We start from the raw sequence: 12636 nt of genomic DNA on the forward strand, positions 1-12636 counted from the left end.
AAGTATCTCGTTTCTGTTTGCTATTTAAGATGCACCCTTGCTTTCAGTCTTTGTCCGGTCTCTGTTGCTCCATTTTATATACAGTATAGGTAAAATATCAAACCAAGTGGCAAACCAATGGCTGTTGTAACAGTCAGTTCTCCTTAAAGCTGGAATACACTATACAAATTTAAAAGTATGAGCAGGTTTTAAAACACTATAGGCATCATACACTTGGCAACATTATGATTTGTTACAGAGACAAATTGGGCATCATACACTAAACTACTGAGGATACACTATTGATGTTCCGAACACAAATTCACACGGCAAACAAATATGCCTCATAGTTAGGAGACTCTTGCATGACAAACAAAAGCAATGAGTTTTAAAATCGGCTCAAAATATCAAACTGTCTGTGTCCATCATACACTACGCAATGTTCTGTGAAAAATGTCAACTCCGACTGCTCAAAATCTACAGATTGGCTCTGACTTTTGGCTACTAGCATCGATGCACTGTAAAAGAAAAGAAAAAAAATCAGCTGAAATCATCAAAATTTACAGCAGCTGTGGTTGCCAGGAATTTTGCATAAAAATCGTATTATATTATATATAGTAACATTTTAGGTTTTTTTTAGATTTAACTTAAATTTGCAGTAAAAAAAACACATATTTAATTGACTAATAATGTGCACCCGGGCTGAAAATCTGGTTAAAAAACTGGACAAAAGTCGTGTAGTGTATTCCAGCCTTTAAGTTCACGCAGGTGTCCGACTCCTAGCAAGGTAACCAGTTGTAGTTCTTCACATTGACAATGAAAATGTTCCACTAACCATTTGGATAAGAAATTGTATATTGTATAAAATACACTTCAAATGTATCAATGTAATGCAATGTCTTAAGTGTCTAAACATTTTTTGGGACTAGTGTATATGCAGATATTTATTAAAATTTCAACTTGTTGACAATGTGTGCTATTTCCTGTGGTAAAGTCTGTTTTCCAAATGCTGTGGAATGTTAAAATTGCATTGATTACGGAAATCAGCCAAAGAAAGACCAAAGACTATGCCTGCAGAAGGTCGCTCACTCGGCTCTGTTCACTGTGTGTAATGACCGGTGAAACCTTTGACCCCTAGAATGTAATTGAACTGAGGGTGCAATCAGAACATAGCGGCTCAATCAAAGCACTCAGTGAGTCGACCCTAGGTCATTTGGTACACGCTGTCCCTTTGGTTAGCTTCCCCTGCAAAACACCAAATTTCTAGACAGCATGTTGGAATGCTTTATAATTTCTCATTTAAACTAATTAGGAGCTTTTGTGTCACAAGCGCATATTATATGAGTCTGAAAAGGGCCTTTATATAAAAACTCTACATTAAATGAAGTAGACATCAGTGTTATTGTTAACTTCATCTAAAACTATTACGAATAATTATCTGTAATTTATATAAAGCTGAAATAAAAGTTAAATATATATATTAGATAAAAAAAACACTAAACTTAAATGAAAATGATAAATGTTGTCTTGGCAACAAACTGATATAAGTACTAACATTTCTAGAGCTAAAACTGAAATAAAAAATAAATTAAAGCCAAATAGAAATACATATAGAAACGTATATACTACAAAGGTGTTATTTATTTTTTGTGACATGGACTCTTGATTTTCCAAAAGCAGAAGACAGACTCACATCTGCTGTGACTCAATAGAGGGACTTTGACTTTGAGTAGTCTATCTGTAATATGATGTCATGTAATTAGGACAAATGGTACTTAAGTCCTACATGTTTTCTTTTCGGTGTGAGAGCCGTGTCAAAAATCCCAGACTCCAGACTGAACTCTAACTGAAAACATGCTTTTCCCTGAGAACAATGGCAACAGATCAAGTTAAATTTAAGTCCTCCTCAATCTACTTATTGTATAATAAACTATTTATTACATAATTGTACTATTCATAAACACTACTATTTTAACAATTAATTACTTTCTCTTTAGAGAAAAGGTCTAAAATATTGAGCCAGTCAAAAAGGGGGAAGTACGCTTTTTTTTTTTTTTTCTGCAATCTCTGGTTTATTTATTATATACAGAGACATCTAATGCCAGAAAAGTGAAGTTATGCAGCCCTGTGTAAAAGAATAAAAAATTATCCACCAAAAATGGAACAAAGACAGCTGGTGAAAAACACAGTTCTCTGAAAGCCCAGCACTGCAGCGTGGCCGGTTTGAACATTCATGTTGTCTGCCACGTCACGTATTCAGCCCTACCTGTTGTTTTTCAATTGCTAGTAATATGAAGGTTAGAAGGAAATTTGTCCTCAATTGCTGGGAAACCGTCCAAGAGTGGAACCGCTGACAATCTAAACCTGAACTTAGGCCCTTCATTTTCATTAATTCTCTGTGCAAAATGGGCAACAGCGTGTTCTGATTTCACAGCAACACTTGTGAAGGACAAATATGCTGATTAAAGGCACAAAGTGCACAGTGTGAATTTACCAAGATCAATGAACAATTGACCCTCACAAAAGCAAGCATTTGCAATTCTAAATGTGCAGCGGTGAAGCGAATTCTCCTAATAAACCTTAATATGATCAGAATCTTGTTTAGAGTTTTTTAATTAACTAAACAAACTTGTTAATAGTGTGGATAATGAACAACATTAGAACATGCATGGGTTTTGATCATATGGCTTTAAAGGAACACTACACTTTTTTTTGAAAATAGGCTCATTTTCCAACTCCCCAAGAGTTAAACAGTTGAGTTTTACCATTTTCGAATCCATTCAGCCAATCTATGGGTCTGGCGGTAGCACTTTTAGCATAGCTTAGCATGGAGTAGATCATTGAATCTGATTAGACCATTAGCATCTCTCTCAAAAAATATGACCAAAGAGTTTCGATATTTTTCCTATTTAAAACTTGACTCTTCTGTAGTTGCATCGTGTACTAAAACCGCCGGAAAATGAAAAGTTGCGATTTACTAGGCCAATATGGCTAGGAACTATACTGTCATTCATGCGTATTAATCAAGGAACTGTGCTGCCGTATCATGGGTGCAGCAGACACAATGATATCACGCAGTGCCTGAAAATAGTACCCAGGTCGGTAACTTCCAACGTGACCGGCACGAAGTTTGTAATATCATTGCGCCTTAATTATTACGCAGGAATGAGAGTATAGTTCCTAGTCATATTTGTCACGGAAAGCACACGCAAACAGGTAGATCCAAGTGCAGTATATTATTTAATAGGGTAAATCCAAAATCGTAGTCGTCCAGGCAAGGTTCAAGATCCATATAAACAATCCAACACGAGAAACAAAACGAGACAGGTGAGCAAACAGACCTCAGAGGTGGCGTGACATTCAACAAGGACTCTGTGACAAACACTGAAACAAGCAGGAATATATACACACATATACTGACAAGGTGACGGGAGACAGCTGTGTGCAATGAAACAATGAGTGACAGAACAGGATGATGGGAAATGTAGTTAAGAGTGAATGACACCGTGGGAGAAGAGGACCTCTAGTGGTTACCCAGGGAAACACAAACCAGACACTGTGACAATATTGGCCTAGAAAATCGCTTTTAGTACACAATGTAACTACAGAAGAGTCAAGTTTTAAATAGGAAAAATATCGAAACTCTTTGGTCATTTTTTTGAGAGAGATGCTAACGGTCTAATCAGATTCAATGATCTATGCTAAGCTATGCTAAAAGTGGTACCGCCAGACCCGGAGATCGGCTGAATTCATGGCCATGGGAACTAGGGGTGCTGAGGGTGCTGCAGCACCCCCCGACGACAGCTGTTTCACTACATAGGCTATATGACTTTAAATAACTTTTTGTTTTTCAACGTTTTTTAAGAACACCTTCTACCTTTATAAAATTTCTCTAAAGATTATTTCATTTTGATATGTTGTCGAATATGGTTTTATGACATTAAAAGAATTGAGTGAGTGAAAAGAGTGAGTGACGTGACACTGGTTAAGGACCAGCATCTCAGAACTGATTTGACACTCAGTTAATGCATGTGAAAAAACGAAATATAGATGTCTTGATTAAAGCATTCTTTGGCATTAGGGGCTGTTCACACAGATTGTGTTTTTCCATCCCCTCTGCTACCTTTCCAATGTTTTTCAGTGTAAACGCACTAGGCGTGTTGAACTGTTGTGCTCGCATCTCGCGCATGGCACAGCATTCTCAAAACGCAGCACTCAAGTTAAAATAAGTTCAACGAAAACGCGCTTCGAGACCTTGCGGTTTCCCCCCGTTCCACTGTCCGCGTTTGGCATCGTTATGCTTTCTGTGCGAACCGGCACTCATGAGTGATCATAAGATGCAGATTTGTGTGTGCTTTTTAAAATTTAGCATGAGTTCAGAGTGTTCTCACATAACTCTGTTCTCATTCATTTGTGTGTTCATCTTTTTGTTTGGGCTGCTTAATATTAGGATTTTGTTTAAAATACTCTACCATAGCACCGCCCCGCCCATTAGGCCCCACCCCCAGCACCCCCCTGATAAAATATGTCCCCGCGGCTATGGTTGAATGGATTCGAAAACGGTAAAACTCAACTGTTTAACTCTAGGGCAGTGTTTCCCAAACCTGTCCTGAAGGACCCCCAACACCGCACGTTTTCTTTGTCTCCCTAATCAAACACACCTGATTCAACGCATCAGCTCATTAACCCATGTGATAATGAGCTGATGCGTTGAATCAGGCGTCTTTGATTAGGGAGACAAAGAAAATGTGCAGTGTTGGGGGTCCTCCAGGACAGGTTTGGGAAACACTGCTCTAGGGGAGTTGGAAAATGAGCCTATTTCCCCAAAAAAGTGTAGTGTTCCTTTAAAATGATAAACTGCTTCGTTTTAATGTATAGTACAGAGTGAGGTGCAACAGTGCCTCTCAAGTTTTTCAACGGCTTTGGTTTCAGAAGTATTTTTCCCATACATCTTTTCCATAAGGATTTTAAAAATAAAAAGTATTAGTTTAAAAGTTAGAAGCCATAAACCAAACCAACCAGCTACAATGTGAATCCCAACATTATGTTAAACTCATTAAAAGTTTATATGCATGATTTTTTCTATTTTTTTTTACAGACAAAAGATACAAGATTGTGTACTTGATGGCTTTAATGATAGAAATAACTACAATTGCATGTATCATTTTGAATGACAATACAATAACAAAAGAGAAATGTACAACTATTTAAAGATGCATATAATGTTGGCTATAAACAATATATTTGAAATTGACAGTGTTGCAAATATACAAAAAAATATAAGTAGTTTGAGAGCATAGGGAGACCGACTCGATTGCATCATTTGCAATGCTCAGACTTAATTGCATCATTTGCAATGCTTTATGGGAGTGGGTGGGTGCTAAAGATGTATTTTGCCACAATTTGCACATTTTTCTGATTAGTCAGGTGAAGTTTTCTTTTGCACAATCATGGATAAGGTCTATTTTTTTCACCATGAATCCAGCTCTTAAACATAATTATTTTTGAAACATTGCTTGAAATAATGCAAGCTAATGGTTTTAAACAAAAGAATACAATCATTTAACAACCTCATAGCTCACAGTACAACTGTCGTTTAAAGTTTACAAGTTTACAAGTTATTGTAAAACTATTTCCCTATGGAGAAAAATGAATGGGATTTTTACTTCTGGAACCCAACTGTTAGCCAACAGCAAGTCTGATACCCCTTTTCCACCAAGGCAGAGCTGGTGCTGGTTCGGAGCCAGAGCCTAGTTTCAAATCGGTTCTTTGTTTTTCGACCACCAAAGCACCAGCTCCGAACCAGTAAAAGTGGTTCTTAAATAGCACCAAAACATTGCTGGGCTAGAGTAAGAACCGCTTGCTTCAGGGGCTGGGGGCGGGGTTACCGTGACCAACAAGACGAAAAGAAACTTGTGACCGCCATTTTTTAAATAGCTGCTAATCGAGCTAATAGCTGCTCGATTGTAATCTCCGTCTATGCAAGTTACGGCGAGCTGCACGAACGCGTTGGATTCACCGTGTTTGGATGCCGATGTAGTTTCGCAAAGCCATGAGCATCAATAGTAACGCAACGAACGCCATTGTTGATGTAAGACTCGGGTCCTGAATCAGCACCATATTGGGACATTGGCGGCTTCACTTTTCTACAATGGAAGAGAGTGAAGGATCGTTGTCCATCTTGTTTTACAGTCTGTGATTCCAATTCACATTCTTCCACCATGATTTCTTTCATTGTCATGTTCCCAACTCAGAAAGCCAGGGACATTTGCCTTCACCATGCAAACTTTACCCAAAGTAAACTTTGGAAATCTTCTTGCAATTTATCCTGACATGCTGCCCCAATAAATCAGCTAGCCCTGGGCTTTGCTTATTTTTTTAAATCTTTTTTTATTTTTTTACATAATGCCTTTGCTCTCCAAGACCAGTAAGTTGAGCAGACACCCTGCAGAATCATGAGAGAAATCAGCAGTGACCATGCGAATGAATCTAGATATTCTCCATAGGTCAGTGAATATCAGACCTCATTCGGCTATAGATTTGTATACAAGGCCACACACAATGTACACGACCTTCAGCACTGCGGGAGGGCAGATTGAAATACTCTTGACGTAGTAAATCAGTATAGATTCTGTATAATGCATGCTATAATATAATAAATCTAGTGTTTTAAAAGGTATAAATTCAGTCCATTCAAGGCTGTTTATCACATGATATGCATCAGCCTGGTTTCACTGGAGCACTACTGCTGTTTTCTGAATGCCTCAGGTGAAGTATTTCAAGAGAATGAGAAAATTCACATGAGACAAAGAGCACACTTTTAGAAGTGCAAATACATGGCTTACTTTCCATAAATCCAAGATGTGATATCATTTCCCCAATTCCATTTGCAGATGAACACTTCGCATCTCTGAATGAATACGGCATCTCAATGGAATTGAACTCTCATCCAATAGGCGCGCACTGGGAAATGCGTTTCCTGACTATTATAAATCATTTATTTATTTTTTTCCATCCTGTTCTGCAGATTGACAGTAATTAAATGGGAAATATGTTAATAACTTGCACCTGGGAATGGGTTGGGCTACGTACCAAGCATGCCTTTTCTAAGGGCACATATGACTCTTCCATCCTTGAGGACAAAAGAGCCTTTTGGGAAGGATGTGAAAGAGTGTGGATCTCCAAAGGATGACTGGCATGGACTCAAATACGGATCATTTAGGGCTTGTAAGCTTCATACTTTGGGTAATTTACAGGCATTTTGAGATGTCATGTCATCAACGCTGAATGTATTTAGGGGGCTGTCAGAAACCTTTACCCTTGATGAGGAGTGTTTGAAAACATGTCAAAGCTCAGATTTTCTCCCCATTTTGGCACATGTCAGACTCATTTGAGAAAGAAAATGGGCATATGTGTGTGGGAGCCTATAGATGTATGTACTGCAATAGATATGTTAGGCCATTTTTCTTGTCATGCTGAGTAAAACGGCGTTCCCTCACTGTTATCAGTGTTACACATAACATCACAATAATAAATCTGTGTTTTATGTTCCACTTTATGTTTCTGACATTGCTGAAATGCTGGAGTTAAATCACATCTTCTAAATTATAAGGCCAGATTAATTATGGAATCTGTATAATTTAAATTTAGCATTTCACACTGTTCACCACTGTTTACTATTGATCATACTTAATCCATTTAATCCCGCCACGAGTTACATTTGAGATCAATATTTAGTGGACCGTTATTTTAAAGTGAAAAAAAAAAATTTTCACTTTAAAATAATGGTCCAGATCACTAGTCGTTTTTGAAGATATAGGTAATATTTAAGTGATACATTTTATAACCACATTGAAAGTAAAAAAAAAAAAACTGCTCACATCTCATACACGTCAATGTTGTGATTAGCAATTGTGAGTCTTTATAATTTGTCATACTTACGGTAGTTATTAGTTCTAAATTAGGACAATCTCATTCAGTAATTATTGATTACCTAATAAGGAACTATCTTAGTCCTATATTTGACATTACTTACTGATTAGTTCATCTTGTTTCCAGTTTTCTTTCCAGTTAATAGTAGTAGCTGAAGTGTTATTGTAGAACTACTCATTTATCCTGCATTACTTCCTGCATAGTTACCTATTAATGACGGACCGCTATTCTGAAGTGTTACTATGCATACCAACCCTGTCATTAAACATTTGCAACAACTACTTTTGACATGTGTTAGACTAAATAGAAAGTAAATAGGTTAATGTGTGTAGTAGCCTATAGATATGTTAGGCCTGTCAAATCTGTCATAAAACATTCAACGTCCACTGTAAAAGTATAATGATTAAACAGTCTATTATTAATTTATTAATAATATCTCTGGAGCATAATAAATCTTGCTCACAGCACAGCACGGTTTACAATGTAAGTGGTCACAATTGAGACCCGTGGGAAAAAAAGAGGGCACCATTTTTGAATAAGTAACTAATTATGTTTCATTACATTCTAACAATGATTTCAAAGTATTAGAGAGAGAGAGAGAAAGAGAGAGAGAGAGAGAGAGAGAGAGAGAGAGAGAGAGAGAGAGAGAGAGAGAGAGAGAGAGAGAGAGAGAGAGAGAGAGAGAGAGAGAGAGAGAGAGAGAGAGAGAGAGAGAGAGAGAGAGAGAGAGAGAGAGAGAGAGAGGAGAGAGAGAGAGAGAGAAGGAATTACTTTATTGTTTGTAATATTCTACTGGGCAATTTTGTCACACAGGGCCATTTTGGACTCTAACATTTCCCACCAGATAAGACTGTGACCAAGAATAAACCACATACTTTCACTTACTTCATAAAAACTTTTTTAGAAAAGGCATGTAGTTTGTTTCATTGGTCGATCGAAGGAGAAAAAATGCATGAGGGAACAACAATTCAATATTAAATGGGTTCACAATAGTAATTTGAACAAACACCTATATATTTACAGTACATTAAATGATAGACCTGAACCATATATCAGAATATCATATATCTCTTAACCAGCTCTTTTATAATAAGCTAGTAAACAACCATATAGCGACTACCACAAACATCCAAGGAACCACGTATAGCAAAGCCATGGAAAGCACCCTTCCATTGGTGTGATTTTTGCAGGGCCAAACACCACACACCACCACAAACTACAATTTTAATAGAGAGGCCTTCATTAATCAACACGTCGCTTAAGACTATAAAGTGTTCGAACAGCTTATCTTTTGATCAACTAAACTAAATCATTCCTCCAGACACAGCATCACAGGCTCGCTGTTTGCCGTTTGTTTCTGATCGTGTTATCATTATTACAGCTGGAAATCTCCAGGGAGAGGTGGACTATGCGCCCGGGTAGATTTATTGCAGCTGAGCAGATCCAGTGGATAATCCAAAAAAGCAGGGCTCCCGTTTGAGCAGCGCTGGGTTTCCCTGTCCCCTGAGGCCTCCCTCTGACTGCTCTGAGCGCTGGAAAAGGGCCAGCAGCTCACACAGAGGTTTCTGGTCTTTCTGCCTGGCTAACACAGAACTGTACGTAACACGCAAGAGACCGTGCACCTTTAGTTACAGAGATCGTATAAAAAGCAGGGCTATTCTTACGTAACAAAATGAAATTGTATCGTATGAAATAAGGTTTTACCTGCTATTTCAAACAAAGGACATACACTGTGGACGACTTCTCTCAACTGCATCTCATTAAGAGAGAGCCAGGTCGTATATAGATCCGTTGCCCCCGCTCATAGCAGCAGTTCACAGGTCAGTTCAATAGTAAAGTTCACAACAGCCGAGTAATTTGCAGGGTGAGTTTGCGGAGATCAAAAGGCAGTGGCATCTCTAAAATAGCATGTCTGAACATGCTATCAACATGTTCAAGTAGAGAAAGGAAGAGCATCCTTCTGTCTGTGTGCTTTGTTCTCATTTAATGTTCACTTTAAAGGTGTCTCTTCTATGGGCACTTTGGGGACTGTGTGGTCTTTTAGAAAATCCATTTAGAAAAAAAGAAATATGTTTGTTTCACTAAAAATCAACCACTGGGAAATAAAAGTGCCCCAGCATGCTGAAACATTCATTAACATGGATTCAGCTGAATCTCCCTGCATGCTGGGATTTACCTCTTATGATGATGCTGAGGACAGGGTCTAATTATAAAATGATGATCTTCAAATTTTATTCTGCAGTGGTACCATCATTCTTTCTTAATTCGTGCCTGCTCTGATTAAAGTTACCCCAGGATGATAGTCTCAGAACACTACAGTACATCAAAGAATTCCTCATCTAAGCACGCCACACACCCGGAATACCCTCCGCTGTCTTCTTCAGCATAAACCGCCGTCGCTTCCAAGACACTCTGGAGAGATTCTTCAAGAAGAGTGGTGATCCAAAATGTCATACACAGTCAGTGACAAAGGGATAAGGAGCTCGGCCTTCCCAGAGAGAAGGACATTCTGCAGATGAACAACTGAAAGGAGGGAGATATTGCCATGTGGTTTGTGTGATATAGAGCACACGGTGGTATCGGCGATGTTAGCCGGTATGAATGAAAATGTTTGGAGAGACATCGCATCATCCCAGATGAAGTGTGACACTGCGGGTGCAGTAATAATCACACACTCAGACAGCAGTGTTGTGTTTCCTCAATGGGGGATCTGACACTTTTGTTATAGAATTCTCCAAGGCTTGGATCGCTGCCGGAGCTGTCTAGCTTTACCATACTATCATTTGAATTGTAAGAATGACATTGTACCCGAATGAATCTCCCTTTTTTTTTTCATAATTCACATTCAGTAGTGTAATTTGAATTGACATAGTGGAGTTGACATTACGAAAATAAAATGTTCACCATTAATCAATCTATCTATCTATCTATATATCTTTGTTTTGTGTTTAAAAACAGCTGATTATCAGGGCCGATTATATCCTGTCAATTAAAAGGGGGCGGAAAAACATGTTCAGACTGCAACACATACTGTGTGTGAAGAAAATCTCTCGCGTTGAATTTAGGGCAAGTTAACGCGACAATAACGCTTTAACAGTTAAAAAACAGCAACGTTAAAGCAGTCTTTATTTGACCCTATTATTCACTTGTAGTTCAAGCTAGGGTTGCCAGGGTTGCCAGGTCCGCGGTTTCCCCTACACCAAACACTATTTTTCTAATAAGAAACAAAGTCTTAGCTTTCAAATTCTGTGACTGACAGATCGCTTTAGCGCCTCAGTTCTAGCGGCAGCACTGAGCGAAAATCATCTCTTCCTCTTAATACAAGTTAAAGCACAAAAAAACATGCAAGAACATCAGAAGGTATGTTGAAAGATATAGTACAACTTTCCAAAACGAATCATGTCTCATGCAATCGCTTAATCAGTGTTTCAACCAGAGAGACATCAATAAAACAGCTTGTGAACAATGTGTCACTTAACGTTGCATTTGCCTCAGGAAAGTTATCCAGTGTTCACAGTTTGTTAGTTAGCTATTTAAAAAAAAGCTAGAGAGGAGCCAATTTACTGTTAATTATATATGTTTGCACGAATAAATTTGTAATGAAGACACGTTTTTATGAAAACTACCTTCACTTCACTTCACAAACATTTCACTTTTTATTTGAGTGTAATTATTATTTTAGAGAATGAATACCAGTTGAATATATATAATAACAGAATAATAACTGTTCTTAGTTTTAACCTCTAATATTATAGTACCAAATGAGAGGGTTCCCTGTATGGTTTGCAGCATTATTTTTGGAGAGGTTTTTTTCCCCTTAAGAAACCCAAACTATCGATATAATTCTGAATAATCGGCTATCGGTATCTGCAGAGAAATGTATTATCGGTGAATCTCTTTATATATATTTATGAATAAAAAGGAGTATACATTTTTAACAATCCAAAAATCAGGAACCATCATGAAAAATGTGTTGGTCAAAAGTCGGTCAAAATCAGCCGATTACAGTGACAACAAAATATTGATAAAACAGCTGTAGTCAGCACTTTGAACATAAACAGCAACATAACAGCATCGTAACATCTCACTGAGAGCAGCGGACCTGACAACAACAACACACACAAAAAAAGAACACACACATGCTATTTATAAGTGTCATTACTGTGTTGTTTAGTGGCTTGAGACTCCTGTGATGTTACAGGATACTGATGGTTTGTAAGTAGATACCGGAATGCAGAAAGCTAATACCAACATAGAAAGACCATATTTCATCTGTCCTGCTGAGCAAACAGGCCCATATCCTCTGCAGACCTTCAAGTCCCCCTGATGCTGTAGCTTCCCGAGAAGTCACAGAGACAAATTCCTGTCATGTCTGAGGGAACCAGTGCATTTACAGCAATGACATTTCAAAAAAGGAGGTGAACATATGGTAGTATGTCAATGTTGCGCCAAGCGAGTGAATTCATGCAAAGGCCTCAGACGGGGTTAAAACACTTTCATTGATTTATGCATGAACCAAGTCTATTTATAAGCCGGCTAAAACAGTTAAAGGAAAAAACTGATAATGGTGGTGGTGCTCTAACCTCTCATTGGTATCTACTTCTTCCAACTCAGGCATCTGGCCGATGGAACTCAGATTCATGTACCCGTAGATGCGGAGCGGCCCTGCGAAACGAGGAAAACAAGGGTTACGTGATGGAGCGGTCAGGACACAGCATTTATTTT

At 38.1% G+C, this 12636-nt stretch overlaps 1 protein-coding gene across 5 annotated transcripts in view; it reads right to left on the reverse strand.

Moving 5' to 3' along the window:
* htr4 (5-hydroxytryptamine receptor 4) overlaps window positions 1–12636 on the reverse strand; it is a 111647-nt gene that overhangs the window by 81318 nt on the left and 17693 nt on the right. For all 5 annotated transcript variants that reach the window (XR_013799839.1, XR_013799840.1, XM_079631336.1 and 2 more), the window contains exon 2: window positions 12495–12576. Coding sequence is in view for 3 of the 5 variants with exons in the window: in XM_079631336.1 (XP_079487462.1) it covers window positions 12495–12576 (82 nt within the window). In the remaining 2 variants the exon portion in view is untranslated. The remainder of the gene's footprint in view (window positions 1–12494; window positions 12577–12636) is intronic.

Source organism: Phoxinus phoxinus (genome assembly GCF_949152265.1).
Source record: "Phoxinus phoxinus genome assembly, chromosome: 12".
Classification (NCBI taxonomy): domain Eukaryota; kingdom Metazoa; phylum Chordata; class Actinopteri; order Cypriniformes; family Leuciscidae; genus Phoxinus; species Phoxinus phoxinus.